The sequence below is a fragment of the Lichenostomus cassidix genome, chromosome 1, assembly GCF_008360975.1.
Source record: "Lichenostomus cassidix isolate B80296 chromosome 1, HeHo_3.0, whole genome shotgun sequence".
In the NCBI taxonomy this organism is placed as follows: Eukaryota; Metazoa; Chordata; class Aves; order Passeriformes; family Meliphagidae; genus Lichenostomus; species Lichenostomus cassidix.
Genome location: NC_139479.1, coordinates 3,062,528 through 3,088,864, shown reverse-complemented (window position 1 = coordinate 3,088,864; position 26,337 = coordinate 3,062,528). Strand labels below are relative to the sequence as shown.

The following is a 26,337-nucleotide window of genomic DNA, read 5'->3' as shown; positions in this document are numbered from 1 at the left end:
CCTTCCAACCCAAACCATTCCATGATACTCTGATTCCATGATTTTGTACAGTTGACAACCACAACGATGGAGAAAACATCTGCGCTCAGAGTTAAATTAATGCTTTTGCAGACAAAGAACAGATACGACAGAAAACACATTTATTTAAACTGCTGCACAATGGGAACCTCAATCATTTTCAAATGCCAGCTGAGGGAGAAGTGACTCACATGGCTTGTGCACAGGAAGCCTCTCTGCAGTTTTCAGTGGTGAATTTCTTTTGCTCTGAAGACGTCACTGGTGTGAGTGCAGTTGGCTGCTGAGTGGCAGCAAAGCTCTTGGCAGTGTTTAGACATGGAGAGAGACATGGTTCCTGCCCTGGGGAGCTCACAGTCTAAATGGGACATGGACAAAACTATCCCAACACAGAACAATTGACTGAAATATCATCTGTCAGACATAAGATCCATTTTAACAAGCAATCAGAATACCAAATATATATATAAAGGCTACAGGTAGGACAGAGTGTGTGTTCTGATTTTGTTTACATGTTCAGAAGTCTACAGGCACAAAAGGCAGTGGTGCTTTGCTTGAGAAAGGGATTTTCTTTTCTTTGGTGGGGCAGCTCCAGCTTGGGCTTCCTGAACAAGAACAAGGAAAATTAGATTAGAGCTCAATACTTCTGTGATGTTACATATCTGAACTCTGGACAACACTGTGATGAATTAATTCCTGTGCAACAGAGGAACCTGGATTTGGGAGAGGCAGCATGAAAGAACTGATGGATTTCCTGTCCTGTTGAGGTGCTGGGAGCTCCCATCAGCATCTGGTTGGTGACATTTTTGGCAATTACCTCGGAGTCTGAGTCAGCTGGGAATTTAGTCCAGGCCAGGTTGGATAGGGCTTGGAGCAACCAGGGATAGTGGGAGGTGTGTCTGCCCATGGCAGGGGCTGGAATGGGGTGATCTTTAAGGTCCTTTCTGTGATTCTATGGATCCTGCTACTCCAAAAAAGAGCATTTTGCACTTTGTATCTGCAATCAAGATCAGTCCCATCCCACAAAGGAAAATCTGCTGGAAATTCCAGCTCTCTTGTAGGTTACAGTTTCTCCCTAGCAAGTGATTGTCTGATCTGTATTTCAGTGCAGGGCAGAAGGGACAGAGAAAAGAAAAAATTTAAACATTAAAATTAGAAAGCACCTGCTGACAGAACTAGAGCAGTGCTGAATGCTCACACACCTATACAGGCACAAATTCTGCCCCCCCAGATGCTTCCTGTTTTGAGGTTTTAAATTTGGCCTATTTACAGTAATTTTATACTGAGTCATAGTTCTTCTCAGGCTCCTCTCCCTAACCAGTATTTTAAGTTTTCAGCTAAATTTGAGAGAGGGATTCATGTGAAACATGGAGCTCCTAAAAGCTGCAGTGGAATCAGTAGCTGAATAAGAGAGAAGAGGGATAAATACTTATTCACATGAAAGAGAAGCTGCAATGAGTCTAAGAGTTAAATGTACTTTTAACTCATATATTTCATGCATGGACTCTTGACCCCTCCACAACAATAATTACAAAAGCTGCAAGTTTATGTTACTTTGTGCTTGATATTTGAATAGTTACCTGAAAACCTGTTCAAGAAATATTGTGTCATGGGGAATTGTACTAAGACTCTTCCTGCTCCTCCACCTCTTCCTTTTCTTCTCCCTCTTCCTGCTTCTCTTCTTCTTCCTTTTTTTTTGCAGAAAATAGTTGCAGTTACCATATAGGAATTGAAAGAAAAATAAACAGTCTTGAAATGCAGAGCTCTGCTTTTGCAACTGTTCTATTTCTAGTAAATGAAATATTCTTTGAGATTAAAAAAATAGAATTAATGTATAGTTTTGAACATGCCAGGGCTTTATTTTGTGGAGTTAATAGGCAAGTGCTGAAATATAAGAACCCTCTTTTTAGGGAGGTTAGAACACGTGGTTAAGCTGCAAATAGATGCTCAAGATCACAATGAGAATATGAAATATGTGTAAATATGACTAAACGTTTAGTATTTTTAATTATATACGTTCTTGGAGCAGTAAACAAGTAAAGATTCATGGCACAGGAACTAGACTCCTGAATGATCTAAAAATCATCTGGAATCAGACAACACAGCCTTGTTTCTAGTTCAAAAGTCCTCATTTCTCTCTTTTATGCAGGAGAAATGACACAAATGAAACACAAGAGCCCTTTGCTTCAATCAACAGCTGTCTGAAAGCTTGAATTTGTGTAACACAGACAACAATCTCTGCTAATTGTCTTTCTACAGTAAATGAAGCTCCACTCTGAAAAACAACTGGAAATTGCTTTGTAGGCTCCTCTGCTCCTCCTCCAGCCATCTCTTGCCCAAAGGCACTCCCATGTGTATAAATCAGCTTTATCTCTATCTGCCATCCCTTCACACACTGCAAAAGTGATGTGAATTTCTTCCTGGCATCATCAAATAACCAATCAAAGAATCCATAATTAACTCTCAGTCAGGACTGCAGGTCATATATGAGCAGCACTGACTCTTGTTTTTCCTCTCAGACTCCTCTCATCTGTGCAGGAGTCACACCTGAGTTGGTGAAGTAAAATCCTTGAATATCTGCTTGGGAATGGAGGTGTTGGGATCAGATTCCTGGTTTCAATGGATTTTCAGGGAAAAGAATCACTCCTGCAAAAGCAGAAATGTAGAAAGCCTCTGTAGATTAGAAGTTCTTATACCAAAGGAATATTTCTTCTCTGGGCCTTTTCCCCCAGGAAAGGTGCCTTTCCTTCTCTCATGAGAACTCTTTGAAACAGGGCCAGGTAAGCCCACAGACAAGGTATTATTTCAGATATTACCACCTGCCATTCAAAATTCAAGCCAATTAAGCTTTCAGGGAAAAGAAAAGTGTATTTTTCTTGCTTGCAGCATCAGTTGGTGGTGTCAGGTTGTAACTAACCAAGGCTTGATGACCCTCAGCAGCCTCCCCAGGAGCTTTAGGGGCTGGAAAACTCATCCTGGGAGGGGAAACGGAGGGATTTTGGAGAGCTCAGTGTGGAGCAGAGGAGCTCAGGGTGACCTCATTGCTCTGCACAACTCTGCCAGGAGGGGCAGGGAGGGGGTCAGGCTGTGCTGAGTGTCCCAAGGGAAAGGAGGAGAGGAAATGGCCTGAAATTGCACCAGAAGAGGTTCAGATTGCAGATTAGAAGAAAAAAAAATTTCCCTGGAAGAGTGGTCAGGCCATGGAATGAGTTTCCCAGGGACTCCCTGTCTCTGGCAGTGTTCAGGAGGAGTCTGGATGTGGCCCTTGGGGACATGGTTTGGGTGATGCTGGTGCTGCTGGGGTGGCACTGGGTGATCATGAAGGTTTGGGCAAAGCAGAAAAGTGTTTGAGGATTTGCACTGGGGTCATACAGATTCTTGTGAGGGAAATATCTCCTTTATGGGCAGAACTGCCTAAATTGTCAGAACAAATCCTTCATACTCACAACACTGCAAATGCAATCACAGCATGGTGTCAGCCAGTGATTATCCAGGATTGACTTGTCTTGGGAGTCCTTGGCAAATTTTATTGAAGGATTTGTGAAAGACAATTTCTCTTCCATTTACAGTTTTTAATGATTAAAGGCCTCTCTTTGTTCCCAGTCAATAACACCATGATATGACCAATCATTATCTCTACAGAATATGACTGTGATGTATTTACTTTCATGAATAAGAATTTACTAGCTTTTGAGTGAAGCAAAGGGACTGAAAAGGAATTAAATACACACAAACAAAAGCTGATAATATAATATCCAGGTATACTATACCCCTGTTGCTGCATGTTCTTCCTTGCCTTCCTACATTAAGAGACACAAAAGAAAATGTTGAAAAGATAAATCAGAGAAATAATATCAGAAGTACATCAGACAGGAAAAACACAGCAGAAGTTAAACACTGAATTTAGGAAAATTATGTGGAATTCACTGGATTCATTTGAAGATAATATCCTCCAAATTAACTCATAAAGCACATTCAAGCTAACTTTTATGTTGGAAAAGGGCTATAAAATCATTAAATTGAGCTCCCTTTTCCTCAGTTACTTGCAATCAAGTCTGCTTCATTGTCAAGCAAAGCTCTGGAGCTGGGATTTGTTTGCTTGTTCAGGTGGAGTTTTTGTGGGGTTTTTTTGGTAAATAGCTGGTCTGCAAAACGAAAATTAAATCAGAATGATACAGAGTCTTATACATGCTGGATATCATCACTCAGAATCTGGCTTGTGATTCTGCTAAGTGCTGTAGGCTGGAACAGATGCCTTGGCTCAACAGAGAACAAAAAATAATACAAGCTGGTTTTAGAATGTAGATTGAGCAGAAGTGATGAGAGAGATAAAAGAGAAAAAAATATAAATGTAGAAAATGAATAGAAATTAATGTTAGATCCTAGTCTGGCTATTGGGGGGAAGAGCTGATCCTACACAAAGTCCCAGAGAGAAGAGGCAAATGTCACAGTGCCACGCAGTAGGCAGAGTGGTTGATTTGAGTTTGGATGGAAAGAGTTGAGTTCAGGGAGTGATTTGCAGTGCCAGGGATTAAATATGGCCTGGGGAATTGCTGAGACAGGATACAGACTTGCATTATAATATGATTTTTGAACATGTTTCTAAAATAATTTTGCCCTGAAGGGAGCATAATCTGTACTGAAAACTGATTTAACCGGGACACCACTTAAAACATTTTCTAGCCTCCAAGCTAAAATCTGTAGTCAAAATCAGGTAGTAAAACCAGAAAATTTATCACCAGCACATGCAGTGACCAGCAGGGTCCATGTCATGTGTGCTGGAGCTCAGTCTTTTCCTCAAGAAACACAAAGGAACAGAGAAAGCAAGAAGGAAATTGCTTTGTAGGCTCCTCTGCTCCTCCTCCAGCCATCTCTTGCCCAAAGGCACTCCCATGTGTATAAATCAATTTTATCTCTATCTGCCATCCCTTCACAGACTGCAAAAGTGATGTGAATTTCTTCCTGGCATCATCCAATAACCAATCAAAGAATCCACAATTAACTCTCAGTCAGGACTGCAGGTCACATGTGAGCAGCACTGACACTTGTTTTTCCTCTCAGACTCCTCCCATCTGTGCAGGAAATCACACCTGAGATAAAGTAAAATCCTTAAATATCTGCTTGGGAATGGAGCTGTTGGGATCAGATTCCTGGTTTGAATGTTTTTTCAGAGAAAAACATTACACTAAATAATCACTCCTGCAAAAGCAGAAATGTAATACAAACCTCTGTAGACCAGAAGTTCTTATGCCAAAGGAATGTTACCTCTCTGAGCCTTTTTCCATGGTTTCCTCATGGTCATATCACCCTGAGACAAAAAGCTGGAGCTTCTGGACTCCTGCTCCACCCAGGAAGGGCAGCAGGGAGCTGGAGCTTCCACAGTGACCATTCCCTGCCATTCCTGCTGCCAGGGCACTGGAGGAATCTCCTCAGATTTGGGATCCTCCCTGCAGCCCCAGGCTGAGACACTCACATTTTGTTCTGCTATCTGTCTTGTGCTCACTGGCAAAGGCTGAGGTAACTTTACCTCGCCAAGACTCTTCTAGAATTTTTCCACAGCACTGGCATTTCTCCTGCAAAGTCACTGGAGAAAAGCTGGCTTGGTTACACCCTGCAAATGGGAGTCGTTTTTGAGATGGTTTGAAGCACTGCTAAAGAAGGCCAAAATTCCAATACTGAATTCCCACTGGCATATTAATTCAGCCACAGAACATAAAACTGCCATCTTGCAATTTTTCGTGCTGGTGATACCTGTGTCTTGTAGGACTTAACTCTGATGGCAATCTGGCAGTATTTAAGTGTATTTGCCTTCATAAAACCCTGCCCAGGTAAGGAAACGATACTTTAACTTCATTTTTTAAGCAGAAAATGAGATACAGAGACAAAAAGTAGAATTCATCTCGCTGTAGCTGCCTCAGAGTTGCTCTTCTCATCTAACCCCGTTCTGTGTGTCTGTCTGTAGTGAATGAGAGCAGCAGAATTCCTACAGAATGATTCATGCCATCCCAACAGAAGTGATAATTGGGATGAACTATAGCAAGGCGAGCAGATGCCATGGCACTGAAGCAACTTGCCCTGGGTGACACGGGAAGTGGGTGGTGGAACAGGGCAAAAAACGTTTTCTGTGCTCTCTCCTCTGCCTCTCCCTTCCCTGAAAAAACTGAAGAAGAATCTGTTTTCCACTTGGAGCTCTGAATCCTTCTGTGAGAAGTGGAGCAAGGTGCTGGTTGCACAGGAGTGGCACTGCATGATGTCACTGCAAAACCTCTCCTCCACAGCTGCTTGACACATTTGCAGATCTGTTCCAGCATTCTGCTCTCATTTGAAAAACATTACAGCAGAATGCCAGCCAGAAGGGCAAGGCACCCAGACCAGCCTGGGGATGCACTGCAGTTTTGGCTCCTCCTAAGAGCCAAAGAAAAAAGGAATTTGATGGCACTCACCTGCCAGCTGAAATTCATAGCAACATGAAAAGTGCTTGGATATCATTTTCCTTAAGGAGGAATTTAGTTCCCACTGAGGGCTGTTTCCCCTAGTCACTGTTTTGAAATTATAAATGGCACTTTCCAGTGGCTGAGATTTGCATGAGGTTGTGTAAAAGGGGCTTTTCCAGCCTAGCAGTGACTGGATCAGTCACTAGCAAAAAGGACAACGGGGAAAGGCTTACAGAGAGGTGTTTCCTCTGGAGAAACATTGCAGCTAGATGGGAAAAAAACCCCAAACTCCATTTGTTTTGGTCTTTATTAAAGAGATGATGCATTTGTGACAGATATTCCCCTGGCACCATCTGATCTCCAAACCACAGACTAGTGTGAGTGTTTGATGCAGCAGCAGCCCTGACTCCTTGGGAAGAGTCACCTGATACTGCAGCACCCAAATAAACCCATCCTTAAATGCCAAACTGAGCTGCAGTTTGAGATGTGTCACACAGACCAGGGGCAGACAGAAAGAAAACACTGCTCTGTGTTTCTGCACTGCCCAGGGAATTCTGCAAGGCCTGGGGAAGGCACTGTCAGATCTGCAGCAAACATTAACAACCAGATTTATGAGCACTGCACACTCTGGCCATTGGGAACACCAATTTCTTTTTCACACAGGCAGGACTCAGATTTCTAGTCCTAAATTATTCTCCATAACTAGACTCTGGTTCCAAATGAGCATCAGGATAAAATAAAAAGCTCATGGTAACAAGTGGCAAAAAGGCAGCAGGTGTTATTCAAGAGCAAAGTTCCCTGGAGTTTTATCTAGGTTTCACATCATCCTGATATGAAAGAAAATACATTCAAAAGACAAGCAGGACCACTTGCAGTCAGTCAGAGGGGCACACCAGGAGTGTCTGTGGTTTATGTTTCATGTGCTTAGCACAGGTAAAACCCTCAGATCACAAAGAGAAAGGAAAAATTACCTGTTGACCCTCTGCTGGTGTCTGATCAGACTGAGCCTCTTCAGGAGCTCCTTCATCTGCCTTGTCTTCTGTGTGAGCCTCAGTTTCATTCGTGGCATCAGACTTTTCCTCCTTGGAGTCAGACTTATCTTCTGTGGCATCTGATTTTTCCTCTGTGGCATCAGACTTTTCAGTCTCCTGGCAGCAAAGGAGAAGTCACTGTAAGCTTCAGGGCACATAATCAACAATTCATTTCTATAACATTCTTCAGTTTTTTTGTTTTGGGAGGTGATTTTTCTAATTTTGCTTCAGCACTCAAATGAAAATACACCCTTTTAGGGGGTATTTCTCCTGTGAAAGGAACACATGTTGACCTGATGGGGTTTGTGTGGGGAAAACATGAATTCAAGCCTTTCTCAGCATGGCAGAATCTCCAACCTTCCTGTGGAAAGCTTAATAGAAACCAATGTTCACTTTGATGGCACATTGGAGCTTCAGGGAAAAAAATCTTTTTCCACCAGCATGAATTCCAATTAAACATCCTCCAGAAGCTACAGGAAAACAGAAGTGATAAAAGATTTCACATTTAGTCTCTCAACTTTCTTGCTCAAAACCACCAGGAAACTCTTCCCACATCAGTCAATCAAGTCTATTTATTGCAGCACCATGACCAAGCACCTCCTGGGAGGTTCTTTATTTGAAGTCCTGATGTCCTTTCAGCCAGGTGGCTGTGAAAGGTCACAGTGGCTCCCACACTGTGTCAGATGAAAGGAGGCCTTGAGTGGAACAGCAGAAATAGGATGAAATGCAAGAGCATGAAGTGCAAAGTCACCTTATTTGGGACAAGCAGTTCTGGGGCAGAGATTAAAAACTGATTTTTCTTTTGCACTTTGGGGGGTTGTTAGTTAATGACCATCAAGGAAGAAAAGGATGGATGTATTTAAATAAGCATGGGGTAACTGAGCCATGGATGTAAGATGAATGTGATGTAAAAGAGGTAATAAATGTGATCCTCAGGTGTATGAGGTGAGGCAAAACCTCATCTGGATTGCTCTGCACCATTCCAGTCCCTCAGACTCAAGAAAGAGAAACTCAGACTGGAACAGGTGCAGAGGGGATACAGGAACATCTGAGGGAGTGCAGAGCCCATCTTATGAGAGGGTGACAAAAAAAGCTTCATTACTTTAATCTGTTGGAAGTGATGCTGTGAGGGGATATGATGGCACTCCAAAAATAGATCAGAGTAAACATCAGACAGGGATAGGATAAGGAAGAGCACTGAGGTAGATGCAAAATGAGTACAAATTGGCTGTAAAGAAAAATTCTAATCATCATCAGTGGGAGATTTCGGAAGGGATTTGTAGCAGAGAAGCTGAGGTCAAGGGCCTAGTGCATTACAAGGAAATTTGGCCCCTTCTGAGAGGTGATACCTGGTGTGGTTTCTGAAAATAGAGAATTGGACTCAGGGCAGGTCCTGTCCTGTGCCATCCTGAGTCCCACATGCTTTGGGAAGAGCAGTACATCCCTGGGAGGAGACAAACTCCTTCCCCATCATCGCTGTGACCAAGTCCTTACAATCCAGCCACCTGGTTGGTTTGGGGTTTGCTGCTTTTCCATAATTTCATTTGTCTCTACAGTTAAACAAAAACCCTCAGCCATATTCCCCTGTCCTTTAAATTTCACAAGTCCTCCTCCAGTGCCCCATGATGATTTCCTCAGCCAAAGCACTTATCCTGCAAAACAGGCCATGTCTGCCTGGCTTTTATCCCCAGAGCTGACTGGCTGAGTGCTGACTTAGAGATCTTTGTCCCCAGATGTGCTGTGGGACATAAAAGATGTCCTCCTGCTGACAAGCTCTGCTGGATGGGGAAAAAAATGGTAGAAAGGAGCTTAGGAATGTTAGGAAGTAGATATCACAGCAGTTTGATCTTTTTCCTGAAACTTGACTGCCTGTAGGACTTGGGGCTCTTTTGGTAATGTTCTCCTGAATCATGGAAACTCAGTTTTACATGTAAGGAACTTGCAGTGAAAAGAGAGTGGGCACAGAGGTCCCTAAGTTCTCCTTCCCGTGGAACTGGAGCAGGAGCTGATCAAGATTAAAGCTTTAAAAAGCAAACCATTTCCACCTCCCAGCAGTTTCACACTCTGTCACACAGCTGCATGAATGCTTCTGCCAGCACGTGGGGAATGCTCAGTGAGAGGAATGAGCAGCTGGGAGTGAGCAGAAGGAGCCCGAGGGAGGAGGAGGGAGAAAAGACAATTTCTTTTTCTGGCAATATCGTCTCATTTCAAGTACACATAAAACTGTGGGCTCACTGCACTCTGATGCTGGTGGCATTGTTATTAAAAACAGATCTACAAAGACATTTGTTTGGCTTGGCTTGTTGTTTACTTTGCCCCCAAAAGCTAACAAAATATTTGAAGAATAAAATATGTAGTAACACAAACATACATTTGAAATTCCCTTGTGCAACATTGTGTTAATACATGATTTCCTTAAGGAAATGATAAATTCTTATCGATACTTTCTTTGCAGAAGTTCCTCAAATGACAAAGAGAGTGCTAATGAAAATTAAATTCATAGAATCATGAAATAGTGTGGCTTGGAAGGGACCTTAAAGATCATTCAGTTCCAACATCCCTGGGCAGAGTCACCTTCCACTAGACCAGGTTGCTCAAAGCCTCATCCAACCTGGTCTTGAAATTGGTTAAATATTTATTTTCAGCACGAATATTAACATTTCATTTTAAAATCCATGCACTCAATATTTTTGGCTGATCCATAAAAAGCATAAGGACCACATAGCATCCTGATTAAAATGACCCTATTGTGTACATCCATCTCAGATGAAGCATATACTTAGACCATAAGGCAAAAAAAAGAGTTGTAGCTGAAAGAACTAGACTCTAGAAGCAGCAAGTTATCAGCCAGAACACACAACACACACACACAGAGTTCTTGTTAAATATATGAAGAACTCTGACATCCAGAATATCATGGTTACAGTGGCTCTCCATAGAAACACAGAATTTAATTTTCACCTAATTCAAAATGAAGTACCACTTCTAAAGATTGGCTGACAGGTCATTTTCTCTTTAAATAAAATGCACATACTGTAAATTTGTAATTTAAAGCAGACTTAGGCGAAGCGTTCTTCCACTAACTTCAACTCAGGTATTGATGCATTTGGGGATATCAAGATTTTGGATATTAAAATCAAGAATAGTAGGATTAAGGCTTCAAGTATGCATAATGTTTGAAAACAGACCTTCAGCTCAAGTAAATCACTGAGCTCACTGAGTCTCAAACTGAGCATAACAAACAGTGGTGCCAGCTTTAAAAAGAAATGAACCTCAACTTTTGAGACATCTCAGACTGACACACCTGACCCCAAACATAAAAACTAAACTGATTACAACTCAAATATACACACATATCCTATTGGGACATCACTGTTCAGGCCACCAATTCAAGATTAAACCAATCCAAGGATCTTTCAGAAATCTATCACTAATTTGAGTGATCTTTGGGTCAGGCTTAAGGCACAGCTGCCCTTTAATCCCAACCTGCCCTGAACCGTGTTTGGAATTAATCTAGGTTTAATCCTTCAGGTGAGAAGGTATTTGGTATTAATAGATTAAATTACTAATTAACACAAGCACTACATCTGCTGGTTCTGCCAGGAACATAAAACTGTTCTGCTCAGCCCTGTTAAATGATGTTTCAGAAAACACAACAAACCATTGTGGTGGGGAGGCAACAGGAGAGAGGATGATGTGAGCTAACTGACCCTTGCTGAAGCACCACAAATATGGACTGATTTCCTGCAAAGTCACTGAATTTTATAAGCACAATGTACCCTTAAGGCAATAGATGGACTTGGTATGATAAAACCACAGAATCAGAGAATTACAGAACGGTTTGGGTTGAAAGGGACCTTGAAGATCATCTCATTCCAACTCCCTGACATGGCAGGGACACCTTCCACTGTCCCAGGCTGCTCCAAGCCTCAGTGTCCAACCTGGCCTTGGACACTGCCAGGGATCCAGGGGCAGCCACAGCTTCTCTGGGAATTCCATCCCAGGGCCTCCCCACCCTGCCAGGGAACAATTCCTAATTCCCAAGATCCCATCTCTCCCTGCCCTCTGGCACTTTGCAGCCATTCCCTGTGTCCTGTCCCTGCAGCCCTTGGCAATTGTCTCTCTCCATGTTTCCTGCAGCTCCTTCAGGCACCAAAAGGCCACAATGAGGTCACCCCAAAGCTTCTCCTCTCCAGGCTGAACAATCCCAGCTCTGCCAGCCTTTCCTCCCAGCAGAGCTGCTCCATCCCTCTGCTCATCCTGCTGCCTCCTCTGCACTCTCTCCAGCAGCTCCAGCTCCTTCCTCTGCTGGGATCCAGGGCTAGATGCAGCACTCTAATATCTAGGATATACTGATATATAGAAACAACAGAACCAGAGAATCTGCAGAACTGAATGTGAATTTCCACTCAGCAATGCCAATGAATTTGCAATGAATTTAACTACAAGTATTTTGTTGGGAAGTTACAATTTGTTGAGGGATCCCCAACAGGTTCATCTACTTCCTCAAGGAAATTGTCCCCAAACCATCCTGGGTCAGCATCCTGTTGGACTGGGCTGTGAAACAGCATTATGGTCATTAAAGAGCTTTTCTACTCCTGGTGCAGTATGAGACAAAAATGGATGGAAAAAGAAACAGAATGTTGTACAACAAGAGTATCAACCATGTATCAGCTTCATATTAATCTTTGCCATGTCTCAGCCTGGTAAAAATCCCTGAAAGTAAATGCTTACTGCCTTGTGGTGATTCCATGCTTTATAAGTTTGCTTCTTCATTCCAGAAAAAAAGAAAATCCAAAACCCACACAATTTTTAAAGAAGGGATTAATAGGAAACCTTATCATATGTGTCATCATCATCATCTCTTCCACACCTGACTTACAATTCCAGATTTATGCTGCTGGAAATCAGTGTCACGAGCCTTGCATTGTGCTTATCTAAGGCTGAGTTGACAGAACGAGGGGGAAGCAGAGGCAGAGCAGAAGAGTTCTTTGTTTGACAAAGCACAGGCAGCCTCTCCTGCAGTGAAGATGCTGAGAAACACCTCTGCAAGGAGTGTGCACGTTTCTCTCAAACAGGAATAGATTCTGAAAGGTAGACTATATAACTTTATAAAAATTCCACTCTTTACAAGGACCTTACAGACATTCTAATTATTTGCACTCTCTGGACTGAAGCCACCACCAGGGCAGCAGTTAATCAGTGTAAACAAGACTTGCCTGCTACCAATGGCACTGACAAACAAATCTGCTCAGCAGAATGGACCAAGCATATTATTTTCAACATTTCCAAGCTTGTCACAAAGTAGAAACTGTAATAGCCTCTGCTGACAGCTGGGAACAAGTGAATTCTAAAAAACTGTTATTTCACTTTAAAGATATGACATCTACCAGGACCTTGCATGAAGGAGCAGATAATCTGCGGAGTGGGAAGGTGGAAAAACGCAATTTTCTTTATCTCACTGATTCTCCACATTTCTTTTATAATGATTATTATACATAATACCTGCAGTCCTTTAAGCCTTTCATGGCTTTGTGGATGTTAATTAAATGAATTCTCACAAGACCCCTGTGAGGTAGGCAAGTAATTTTTATTTCCCTGGGTGGGAGATGGCACAGCTAAAGCAGAAAGTTTAAATCACTCTCCTTATCACACAGGGACTCAGTGTCAAAGACATTTATAACAACTGGGGTTTTCCCCTGGGTGCCTTTTCAGCTGTGGCTCTCAAAGCACTTGGCAAAGGCTCCTTTTTTTTTTCTGTGCTTTTACAGAAGAGGATAAACAGAAACATTTACAATGGTGTTTCACTCAGAGTTGCTGTAGAGTTGGACCAAGGGCAGATCTCCTCAGTTCCTCAGTCAGGTCACCACAATGCAGCAGAATTCTCCTGTCACTCTGCCTCATCACTCTCTTGATTAATTTCTTTTGTTGGCTCACCCACGTTAAAGATGGCAACATTTTATTATCATCTAATATGATCTCAGGATAGCAGAGCTGGAATGCTCTCAGTTGTAAACCTTCAAATTAGAAGATTCTAATACAGAAAAAACACACTGATTTCTGTAAAAACAACACAAAATAAAAACAGACAACAAAACCTCTAAAATAACATGGGTGGGTTTTTTGCCAGAAATATATCAGAACATTGTCAAAATATGATGGAGAACCACGGGCAGACTTGCCAAAGGGACTTGGTGAAGTGCTGGGTGAGCTTTTTTCTCCTCCAGGCAGAGGGAGAGAGCTCTGTACCACCAGTCTGGGGTGCACATGAAGGATGGGATGGTCTGACCCCAACCCCACTGCCAGGGCCAGGAAAAACCTCTTTGACACAGTCAGGGGCAAGAGAAGGCTTCTTGTAACTAACACAACCCAGAAACTGAGTTAAGGAATCTGCATCGTTTAAAAGCTGAACATAATAAAATACTGCTTTGTGTCAACAACAACAACAAAACCATCAGCTGGAGCCATGGTAACAAGGCTGCAGTGAAAGAAGGCAAGAAAGAAGTATTTTCTAGTATTTACTGAACCAGCCACTTTTTTCCCCCCTAAGAACACTTTGCTGCTCCAACATCTAATGTATTGCTTGTCACTGCCTCTTGTGTGACATGCTGAGTCACTGCCTATGTTCATCTTTTATTAAAATCAAATAAATGATCCCCATGGAAGGATAGAAATGCATACCTTTGTGCCTGGAGGAGGAGCGAGGCCCAGGAATGAATAAATGATATTTTCTTCCTTAGCAGAGAAAAAGGATTCAAAATCCTAAGAAAGGAACAAACAAACAAGAGAGAATTGGTATCAAAAATCAAACAAAATGTACAAGAGGAAGAGACCAGCCTAGGCAAATTCTACAACAATGAGAATGACCATGCACTTGTAGAACTGTCTGCAGCATCTAAGTCCCAGGAAGAAAACACAGATAAAGGGAGTTTCACACAGGGTGGCAAAATGAATAAATGAGCAAATCTCTCCGGAGACTTACACTTTAATTATATCCCATCTATGTCAGAATCAGACAAAATTAAGTGTCTCACTTTAACGTGCCTCAGCTGTACACTCCAAGGCAAAGCCATTCCCATTTAAATGTTAAAATAAAACTTGATGTGAGTAAGGACACAAAATGGACCCTCAAAATCCTGGGCATCTTTATGACAAATAAAAGACAATAGTCAACATTATAGCACAAGTGAAATGATAAGCAGGAAACTTTATTTTAAATAAAGGCACTCTGGTTAGGAAATGATCTTATTTTCAGACCAACTTAAGAAAGGGTTTGGCTGTTCTCTCTGATATCCATATACCAACCAAAATGTCTTGTCAATATGTGAACAAAAGTTATAAATTGTTATGTTAAATGCCTGTTTTCAGTGGAAATGGAGGTGAGAAGATGAGGGATGCCTCCTATTCTGCCGTATCTCCTATTCTTCCATGCCCTTTTCCCTGGACATCTCTCCTATCAATTAATGACTTTTCCTATCACTGTTTTTCTTCCTGGGAAGTTCATGGCTCACATCTTAAAAAGGTAAAAATCAACAAGTGTTTAAGATCTCAGCAGAAACTCCAGTCAGAAGTGACTGGCCCAAAATCACCCACAGCTCTGAGACAGGGGACTGAACATGTCTGCTGAGTCCCAGCCTTGATCATGTTATCATCCTTCCTCTAATCCCAGACAACCCCAAGAATAGAAGCCTGTAAATAATAAGGTGCTGAATCATCCTTGAGGCTTGTTTGTAAAGCTGGGTTAGGACCTGAGCTGTTTTATTGAACTGTTTTAGTATTTCCAGAGGAGAAATTATTGGAAAAGGCTGGAGTGGATGGTTTAGAAGTCACCTTAATGTCAACAAGAGTGGAATCGATGACATTTCAGAGCAGTTTGGAAGAGCTTTACAGCCATGACAAATGACAGCTCATTTCACTGATTTATCTGAGGGACAGATTGGCTTTCACACAGTCAAACTCAGTGGGAACTGCTCTGTCTGGGAGAAGCCCTGGAGCACATTTTGCTGCTGCTCCAGGCTACCCATTTCTTAAACCATTTCTTTGCTGTTTTCCCATTGCTGTGGGATTCTCCTTCTCATCTACCCCAGGCAGTGTCTGCATCTGACCCAGGAATTTAGGAGCAGTGCAGCAAACAAGAAAATGAGGATTTTCTGCAATTTGAAGGGCTATGATTTGACATGGCCATGCAAACACAGGAACCTTGTGTCCTGTACACCACATATTCATAGACCAGCCTGAGCAAACCATGGCACAACCCGGTAAGAGCTGGGGAACAAAGAGAAGACAATAACAAGGAAATGTCATCAAGTGGACTTTATGTCTTTTTGAGCTTTGCTTTACTAATGGGGACTTTTTCTTGTCCACGTCTCCATTTGCTGAATGATTAAAGATAACTGTTCCCAAGGCCAGCAGTATGAAAAATCAGCAAGAACAATTTATTTCAGGTAAGCAATAATATTTTATCTGGATGAAAAGACATAAATGGGCTAAGTGGTGCCATTTGTCAAGTGGACAACAGCAGCAAATTCTTCTCCGTGTTCTGGGTAGAGCACCAGGTCAGAGCACACAGAGAGGGCATGGAAACACCATCCTTGGAGTCTCGTGGAGTTCAGATGGCCAAAGCCCCAGGCACCAAATGAACTTGAAAGCCATCCTGCTTTGAGCAGCAAGTTGGACTACAAACCTCCAGAGGTCCCTATATTTCCATATATTTGACTGCAGCAGTTACATAAATGATAGAATCATAACATGGCCTGAGTTACAAGGAAGTATAAAGCTCATCTTATTCCAGCCTGGGCAGGGACACCTTCCACTATCCAAGGTGGCTCCAAACCCCAGTGTCCAACCTGGCCTTGAACACTGCCAGGGATCCAGGGGCAGCCACAGCTTCTCTGGGCACCCTGGGCCAGGGCCTCACTATGCTCACAGCCAATAATTCCTTTCTAACATCTACGCTGAGCTTCCTCTCTTTCAGTTTGCAGCCATTCCCTGTGTCCTGTCCCTGCAGCCCTTGGCAATTGTCTCTCTCCATGTTTCCTGCAGCTCCTTCAGGCACCAAAAGGCCACAATGAGGTCACCCCAAAGCTTCTCCTCTCCAGGCTGAACAATCCCAGCTCTGCCAGCCTTTCCTCCCAGCAGAGCTGCTCCATCCCTCTGCTCATCCTGCTGCCTCCTCTGCACTCTCTCCAGCAGCTCCAGCTCCTTGCTGTGCTGAGCCCCAGGGCTGGAGCAGCTCTGCAGGTGAGCTGTCACCTGAGCACAGGGGAACAATCCCAATCCCTCAACCCTCTAGCCAATAACTGCTTTTGGTGCAGCCCAGCACAAGGCTGGTTTCTGGGCTGAAAATTCACATTCCACCATCAAATAAAATTCTTACCTAATAATTCAGAGATTTTTTTTTCTTTAAGTATGTATGTGGGTACTTTATTCTTTGGATTTCAGTTTACAGCAGATAGCAGAGATTTCAGCTTACAAAGAAAAACAGAACTTGACATTCCAGTTCTTTCCTAGTTTTCTAGGTTTTTTGTTTAGCAAAAGCAAAGACAGGAGCAACAGAGTGCTCAATATATTTAGCAAGTGCCACAGATGCAGACGTCTGTCTAGACATGAGCAAAGAAGCAGCTTAAGAAAAAGATCAAATAAGGACATAATTGCCAGCACCAATGGATTAGAATGGATACTTGAAATTGGTTCTGTAGCCAGGCATACAAAATAAATCAATTTCTAATCTATTTCTTCAAGTGGCAATACCAAAGATCTGAGAGAAAAATAAGATTTGAGCTGTTTACAAGACAGTCTTAAGCTTCTCTGACCTCGTGGAAAAGCTGCACCCAGGCAGTGTATCTTCATAAAAATCCATCCACAAGGAACCTCTGTTTAACAGTACAAGCTGAGGAGTGTCTTTGCTTGCTCATTATGTCATTCTATCCTAGCACAAAAAAGAAGGCTCCTTTCCTTTCCTTTCCTTTCCTTTCCTTTCCTTTCCTTTCCTTTCCTTTCCTTTCCTTTCCTTTCCTTTCCTTTCCTTTCCTTTCCTTTCCTTTCCTTTCCTTTCCTTTCCTTTCCTTTCCCTTCCCTTCCCTTCCCTTCCCTTCCCTTCCCTTCCCTTCCCTTCCCTCCCTTTCCCTTTCCCTTTCCCTTTCCCTTTCCCTTTCCCTTTCCCTTTCCCTTTCCCTTTCCCTTTCCTTTCCCTTTCCCTTTCCCTTTCCCTTTCCCTTTCCCTTTCCAACACTCCCTTCATTCCACTGAACTGCAGAAGAGGACATTGGACAAGGTCTCAAAGGACTATTTCTCTACGGCAGGAATCACTTCATGGTTCCTGACAGGTGTTTCTCTGATCCACTGGTAATGACCTTTAATGAGATAATGAGTCAATCTCCTGAAAACTAGTCATTTTCTGATGTCTGACTTAAACATTCTTTGCTGCATTTTTTTCTCATAAAGCTAGTCCCACCTTCAGTGGATGCAGAGCAGAATATATTTTACAAAATCCTAGATCATTCAGGTGGGAAGAAATATCAGGAGACCTCCTAAACCAACCTCCAGCTCAATGCAGGATAAAGACTGAATTCAGACCAGTAATTTGCTTTTTGCTGCAGCCTTTAAAACAGTTGAAGGTTGTCATGTCTCTCTCCAAATCCTTTTTTCTCAGGTTAAGGAAGGAAATATTTTATCTTGACTTTTTATCTCCCAAGGCCAGAGCTCCCAGGCCATTATGATGCAATGTGTACACACATGCACATGTATGAATGGGAACCAAATATTGATAGGAACAACTGATAAGACCATTGACAAGAAGGGAGATGAGGGGAAAGAGTGGTCTCAGGAAGAAGAATGGACAAAAATGAAATGTAACTGATTTGATTTTAAAAAAAAAAGTATGGTCTGGGAATGAAGAAAATAAAAACTAGCACAAAGGAGAAAGGGAGAATGTCTCACCAAAAAAAAAAAAAGGTGTAAAGACCTTGACTTGTTTAGCACAAAAAAATTAAAATTAATAGAAGATGTGATTCCCATTTATAAATACATTGGATTGGAGCTGTTGAAGCTAAAGCATGATTTGGGCATAGCAGGAAATGGTTATGAAGTGGCTGCATTTAGCCAGGCTACAAATTCAAAGGTTTTTTGGTGCCTCAAGGGTGAGGGCCTTGAAAACTCATGAGAGCAACACATTTTAAAAGGACTTCCATGAGTTTAGGACACTGAACTGGAGGCACACAAACCTTTGCAATCCTCAGGCCTATTTTTAATAAAATGGCTGAGGACAAAGGAAGTGGGACACAGGGGAAGATGTATCAGATAAACATGAAAACAATTCTAGATTTCCGAGCAATTGGCTCTGCTGGACCTGCACATGTTATACAGGGAAGCAGAATACAAATCCCCAAGTTTTTGTTGCGAACATGTCACTTGGGGACATTTTGCAGCAGTCTGCCAGCCCCTGGCCATGTTCTCAGCCCAAATTACACTCCCTGTGCAGCTCCCTCAAGGCACCTTCCCCTGGGGAGAAGGGTAAGGCTGGTGCACTGATATGGATGTCATTACCTTATTTATTTGGAAATAATGATGCTATAAATTAGTCTTTGTTATACACCCACTGGGATCATTAGCTCTGAGCTTTGAGAGTTGGATACATTAGAATTCTGGAGGCTTTTAGACTAATTGTAAATTTGATTTAGATTTTAAATCAGTAGCTGCAACACCATTCCCCGTGGAGGTGTCTTTGCAAAGGACTATTTCTTCACTTAAATTTGTTTCAAGATGTAGATTATTTGGCTTCCTGAAATAGCTTCAGACATGGAGTAAAAACTGTGTATTTATCATTTACTGTCAAGACTGACCAGCTGCAACATTTTATAAGGCAATTACTCTTTAATTCCTTATATAACATCTCCAGGGAACATCTGAAATATTTATTGCAACACTGCCACAAAACCCAGAGTTTGATATATTAAATTATACTTTTTATCAGAGCAGACTGGATGCTGAAATGCACATGAACTCCAACACACCAAGTTCTCTTTTAGGAATTCTATGAGAAAATGAAGAACCAGCTGCACTCCAATGTTCGTATTATCAACTTTTACTCTGAGAGCACTGAAGTTAATTCTGAAAACTCAGTGGCGTGTAAATCCCCTCTGTCCCAGTACAACCTTGCAGTAGTTCACACTGGATTTGTGCAGTAACTTAAAACTGGGCTCCCTGTGTGCCCTGCATTTCAGAGCACTTTGCAGGCTCATTTCAGCCATCAGATCTGAGCACTTTCCAGACTACGCATTTCCACCCAGACTATGAGAAAAAAAAGGTCTCAGATTATCTGTTTTGATTCACAGTCCTAATATTCATGCTGGCACAGTATTATCTTCCTCTGCTTTGAACAAACTGTCTCGAGAGAAACAACCTGTTACAAGCACATATGAAAATATAAAAGCATCTGATGAAAACGACAGTTTCTGTTATGAAGAGGTGGATATTGATTGAATAAGCAATATAATTTCAATAATTCAAATCCCTTACTAGAACTATCCCAGTATACAAACATTCCTATTTATTTGTATAATGTAATGGGAAAGTAAGATTCCTATTCACAGCCTCTGGTACCTCAGATATCTACTTGACGTCCTTGAAGCCCAGATAAATCTAAGCAACAAAATATCAACACTCTCCATCAAAATTAACTGAAACTTCAAGAAGTTTCTGTAGTCAGTTTTCCCTCTGTACATATTTTGCTCTTAAAACTAAATAATCTTCTGTTTTGTTGCATTTCTGTGCTTAACAAATGCTTCCTGAGAGTTCTTCTTTCACAGTGAATCTCAAATTGTTTGAAGGAGTTTGTTTGACACTTCCTACTAATGGAAAAGAGTCCCTTTCTGTGAGAAATCACTCTCTGCAGATATTTAAATTTCCAAACAGCTTCTTACCCCACAGTACCGCTCCTCGTTGAAGATCTGTGGAGGGAGGGGAATTCCATTTTGAGGCTTTTTTTCACCTGGGACATTCTCTCTCATCCATTTCCTATTGTCTTCATCTCCTGCTATGTCCATTTGCTGAAAGTCAATCTTGTTGGCCTCTAAAAAGCCCACGACTTCTTGTTGTTTCTTTTTTATCTGGGTAGGAAAGAGGAAAAACAACATTCCTTCTTTAAAAAGAAAATGGTTTTCTAAAAGCAACTGCTATGACAAGAAGAATTCAGGCAAGTTTGTCAGGTTTACATAATCACTGAGGTTGGAAAATACTCCAAGATCATCAAGTCTAACCTTTGCCAAACCCCACCTTGTCACCCAGCCCAGAGCACTGAGTGCCACATCTAGTCATTCCTTGGACACCTCCAGGGATGGAGACTCCAAACCTCCCTGGCAGCCTCTTCCAGTTCTTGACAACCCTTTCTGGGAAGAAATTCTTCCTGAAAGTTCAAGTTCCTGAAGTGGGATTCGCCACTCCAGTAGCCCTCAAACTTTTTGAAGGTGAGATTCAACACTTTCTCTCAGCACCCAGAGCACTGCAACTCCATCCCTCCCACCACACACCCACCCCACAGCTTCTTTCTCTCCTGCCTGGATTCAGTGCAAACTCCAGCTAAGAAATGAGGCTCAGCAGGAAGCCTCCTACTGTGTTCCCAGATCTGGGAGTGTGGTGTACAGATATCTACTGTGATCCTGCTTGAAATCAGTAAAGGTCTGGAAATGAACATATTTTCCTCAGCATGGAACAGCCTCCTTCTTCCTACCAAACACATGTGACATTCAGCTTTCGGTGAGCCACGTTTGTCTCTGTCTCTGTTTCTGTCTCTGTCTCTGTTCTTTATAGTTAAGTTTCACAGAACCAGAATCACAGAATAGTTGGGATTGGAAGGGATCCTCCAGTCCAACCCCCTGCCAAGGTAGGGTCACTTAGAGAAGGTGACACAGGGAAGTGTCCAGGTGGGTTTGGGATGTCTCCAGAGAGGGAGACTCCACACTCTCCCTGGGCAGCTTTTCCAGGGCTCTGCCACCCTCAGCGTAAAGTTCTTCCTCATGTGGAGGAGGAACTTCTTGTGTTTTAGCTTATGGCCACCACTCCTTGAAATATAATATATAAATATGAGTGAAGGCTCAAGAAAATCCAGCACAGCTTAACTGCTGTGCTTAAATACATCTTTCATTACAGAATGACGTTCCAGTTGAACCCCAAAGAATGTGTTACATAAAAATAAAGCTTGTTACACACAGCCTCTGTGACACCTAAAATTCACTCATGGCCCCTATTCCCTTTGATGCTCGTTCTGTACAGACCTAGCATTCAGGCATGGAGGTGATAACCCATCTGAAAATGTAACACTCACTTATAGTTCCCTACTAAAGGAATGCTACTCCTAAATAGCTTTTAAAGAACTTGCCACCAGACATAGCTAGAGTGAGGCATCAAGGTAATCTTTGTATCTTGTGATTTGAAACCATATCCTCCACGTGTCAGACATCTGAACACCTGGAATTAAAGTGACACCAAGGTGGTGTAAATCAGGGAGACAGGGAATGAGATGAGGAGTAAGTCGTGGATTATGTATTTCCATAATCTAATAAAACAGAAGAACTGAGGTAGAGTGATAGCCTATTATCTGGGAAGGATGAATGCTCATGAGTAAGGATAAAATTTCTTTTCCTTGTTCAAACAAAGAAGCATCTATCTCCACATATGCTTGCAGATAAAAAAATAACAAACAGAAAATGCTGTACGTTTTTATGACAACAACAGATGTTTATGGTGAGCTAAAAGTACATCCCTTTGAATGGAAATGCTAATCCAAAGTGGTCAAAAGCCATGTAGTTGACAGAGCTCAAAGGTGATGCTTATTTCTATTCTTATTTTCACTTTTTGATCAGGTATAACTTCATTACTGGCTATTTAGCCGCAGAGTTATCTGCAGATCACATTCAGGCAGCAGGAAGGATTGCCCAAGGGACATTCCACAGGAGAAAGTGGCAGGATAATATTTGTATAAATGGTTAATAAAATCTGCAGGGGCCAGCAGCAGGAGTAACATCACATGCTCTGACAGCCAGGGCACTCAAGTGCTGTCAGCTGCAATTCCAGGCTCAGCTTGTCCCTTTGGACACAGGCACTGCAGGAGATAGGGCTCCTGGAATAGCTGCTGCTCCAGACACACAGTGCCTCTGAGGAGATAATGGAGCCAGAGGTTCTGTGCTCCCCTGCTTAGAAAAGCTTTTAAACCTGGCTTAACAATTCCTCTGCAGCTGGAGGTTCATAATACACATGAGGGAGCACCAGGTCTGAAAGCAAAAATTAGGCGAGGGTTGTGTGAAAAATACTGAGGTAAAATAGTAAATTTAGAAAGAATTATGCTGCTTAAGGAAAAGGCCAGGAGTTTCTTACTATGACAATGACCATAAACAGAGCAGAAGATGTGCTGTGTCTTTAAGGCTCAGCATTATTGGGGTTTAGGCAAAAGCCTGAAGTGTGAAACCACAAAGCAAACCTTTGCTGTGGGTGGCACTAAGCACTGGGCAACCAAAAGAATCTCTCCAGGAAGCAGCACTCACAGAGGGAAATTTAGGATGTAACAACACAGAGGACATGCAAAGGCTTTCCCAGAATGGATGAGACTGCAGGAGCTTGTTTGTACCCTCACTTGTGCCTGATGGCATGGGAAGAATTCAAATTACTTAGGCATAGATTACTTGGAAAGTGGTGATGAGCAGGATATTATTTCAGCAATGCCATTTTTTCTTTCAGCAAAGCTTTACTTCCACCATCCCTACCTACTAGTCCCTTAAAACAAGAAAAATAAATGTTTTAAATATTATCTAGCTAGCATGTAAGAGTTACCAGAGACGTTGTGGACTTCTTAACCTCACCTCATTCCAACCCCCTGCCATGGGCAGGGACACCTTCCACTATCCCAGGTTACCCAAAGCCCGATGTCCAACCTGGCCTGGGACACTGCCAGGGATCCAGGGGCAGCCACAGTTCTATGGGAAACCTATGCCAAGGATGCAACACCCTCACAGCCAAGAATTTATTCCCAATATCCCATCTAACCCAGCCCTGCTTCAGCTTAAAGTCATTTTCACTTGTCCTGTCCCTGCAGCCCTTGGCAATTGTCTCTCTCCATGTTTCCTGCAGCTCCTTCAGGCACCAAAAGGCCACAATGAGGTCACCCCAAAGCTTCTCCTCTCCAGGCTGAACAATCCCAGCTCTGCCAGCCTTTCCTCCCAGCAGAGCTGCTCCATCCCTCTGCTCATCCTGCTGCCTCCTCTGCACTCTCTCCAGCAGCTCCAGCTCCTTGCTGTGCTGAGCCCCAGGGCTGGAGCAATTCTGGGGTCTCACCTGAGCGTGAGGGAGGAACAGAATCACTTCCCTTGCCCTACTGATTTGTACTACTTTTGATGCAGATTTGAAGGGGGCAAGTTCAGAATGTCACCAAAGCCACTGGAAATAAAAGGATTTTAGAGGTGTCATGAGCAGTAGGAAGCAAGACTGTAAGACTCCCTCCATGTAAGACATAAATACTCTTTCTCCCAAAATGTAGAATCTGGCAGGATATTACCAAATCCTAAACACTTCTGTGACTAGCAACAAAATAATTTTGTTTTTTCATTGCTTGCTCCAAGCCAAGCATTTAGTGCTTTTTAGTGCTATAAATAAGTGTCTCCACTTCTGCCTGCCTTAATGAATAGTTCAATATCAGCTAAGTCTGGAGCAGAAAGATAATAAAGCCGGAGATATTTAAAACAAATTTCTGAAGCATTGAGGGGAAAAATACAGACTGCAGACTTGCTCCAGAGCCACAGTGAATTACAGCATCTGATCCAGAATGTCACTGGGTTCACTGCATTCACTTGCACAAAGTATTTATTAACATGAAAACCACTTGCAGTGAGTAGGGTGACCATGTAGTACATAAAATAGAGATGTTTTTCATTCTTTGCCAATGATCTTCTGCTGATTTAGACCACAAGCTGGGCCCATTTTATTTTGAAATTCAAAATCAACAACATGCATTTGATGGAGATCAGGCACATAAGAGATCACCAGAGCTACTAGGACTATTTAAACTTCCAATTTAAACTGTTTAGGGATTAAATTAATTCCTCTCAGGAAAAGCTGTACACACTTGATACAAAATTTATATTTGATAGGATTTTAGTGATATATTGAGGTTTGTGGTAACTCCTTGAGTGAGTGAATTTTATTTTATACATACCAGAACTCATTAAAGGTTCATTGAAAGGATATCTTCCATCCATGCTCACCAGAAAATGTGGCAAACTGTTCCAGCTGATCACTGGGTGTTGCTTGGCATTGCAATTCAGAATCAGTAATCTGAACACATGCTGAGATTGCTACAGCTCTACCCACACCCAGCACAACAGAAAGAAGCAAATACAGAGGAATATTGCTGTGTGAAGATTCCATTCTTTTCTTCTGGATTCTCCAAAGGAGACCAAAACAGGCCAAACAGGAGCAAGAAGACTGCCCAATATACAAGTGGTAATTTATAAAACTACTTGAGCAGCAAATGCTCTATTAGATATTGCAAATTACTGAACCTAAAGTTCCCAACTTTCTCTTTTTTTTCCCTTGTATCTGAGGTTTATTATTTAAAAAAAAAAAAAAAGGAATGCTAAATGTCAATAGTAATTTTAGAGTGCCAGCCTTAGGAACAGGCTGGGTGAGAGAACTGCAAACTTCTTTAGCAGTATTCCACTTGAAACTTTAGTGAAAGACCCCTGGTTCATTTCCTACAGATGATGGTCCCATAAACGGGGTGGGTTTTGGAGCTTTTCCACTCTGGAAGCTTCTTAAAGAAACTGAGCTGGTGTCAGGGAGATGGAGATGTAGTTACAGCTCTGTGCAAGCACCAGCCAGTTTGTTTAGCCGTGTCACTGGGAGGGAGGGAGTGCCAAAGGAAAACTGAAATCTGAGCTCATCTGGGAACTGGATATAAAAGGAAACAGTCCTTTCCCGGTTCCCACCTCCCACAGACTTCCAACCTCCCTACTATTCACATGCCCTTCCCTTCAGCTGATACTCTCTGCTGACAGCCACGGCAGCAGATCTCAATGCTACAAATCATCAGTGTAGCATTTCAAGAGACACACACACCAGAAAGAAAACCAAACCAAAAAGAAAACACCAAGCAAACAAAAAAATCTCACAAATCGTCAGGAAAGGGAGAGGCTTGAGGAGGAAGTTTTTCTGCATAACTTTATTCAGCTCCAGGCTCTTTGTTAGACAGAGTCCCCCTTTTGCAGGAACAGTGTTCTAAAGCCTCTTTTAAAAACAAACACTTCATTTTCTCCTGTAAACATTCTACCTTCACTTTTGCACAAATACAATACCCACTCTTTTCTTCCTCAGTGTATATATATTGCACATACCTTCCCAAAAAGCATTAAATCTATTAAATGACATATAATTAGATGTAAATGTTCTAACTGTGGTAAAAGCTCGCAGGCAAGCCAGCCTGCACTGAAAGGAATTCTTTACATCATGAGCAGCTGTCAAGAATAAGGTGGTCAATGCAGAATAAAACTAAAGTTTATTCCTGCTAGGAATTCCAGTGGTTTTTGTCACATTCAAGCTCTTTCCTGGCATCTCCTAGGCTAATTCCCCACTCTGATCCCAGCAGTGAGAGGAGGATGTTAAATGAATCACCTACCGCTGTAGACCCCGAAGATGTGGCGACAAAGACTTTGATCACCATGCTGACAGTGATGGAAGTGAACCAGCAGAGCAGCCCTGCTCTCCACAAGTCACCACGATCCCGAGAGGAATCCAAATGCTCGGCAGCTCCTGGGCTGACCCTGGTCCTAAATGGATGCTCCCTCCCCCCGGCAATCCGGCAGCTTTGCCCTCTC

The 26,337-nt window shown here is 42.3% G+C and overlaps 1 protein-coding gene across 3 annotated transcripts; it reads right to left on the bottom strand.

Annotated features, from left to right (window-relative positions):
- Positions 1–123: 123 nt before the first annotated feature.
- On the bottom strand, positions 124–26,337 carry SH3BGR (SH3 domain binding glutamate rich protein). Of its 3 annotated transcripts, none has more exons than XM_085083284.1 (7): positions 26,139–26,337; positions 20,401–20,586; positions 14,162–14,242; positions 7,421–7,597; positions 3,786–3,815; positions 1,596–1,703; positions 124–620 (listed from the first exon to the last, which is right to left on the bottom strand). In XM_085083284.1, the coding sequence occupies exons 1-6, from the start codon at positions 26,181–26,183 to the stop codon at positions 1,638–1,640; spliced, it is 585 nt and encodes a 194-aa protein (XP_084939410.1). In that variant the 5' UTR covers positions 26,184–26,337; the 3' UTR covers positions 124–620; positions 1,596–1,637. The 3 variants fall into 3 exon arrangements, with proteins under 3 accessions (XP_084939410.1, XP_084939241.1, XP_084939326.1); XM_085083115.1 differs by having other exon boundaries at positions 1,596–1,700; positions 26,139–26,320; XM_085083200.1 differs by lacking the exon at positions 3,786–3,815 and having other exon boundaries at positions 26,139–26,320.

Coding starts and splice junctions, on each gene's coding strand:
- SH3BGR (XM_085083284.1), bottom strand. CDS start 26,183: ATGGTGATCAAAGTCTTTGTCGCCACATCTTCGGGGTCTACAGCG. Junction 14,243..20,400: donor ACGAGGAGCGGTACTGTGGG/GTAAGAAGCTGT, acceptor TTCCTTTCTTAG/GATTTTGAATCCTTTTTCTC. Junction 3,816..7,420: donor CACCAGCAGAGGGTCAACAG/GTAATTTTTCCT, acceptor CTCTTAATGTAG/GAAGGCAAGGAAGAACATGC.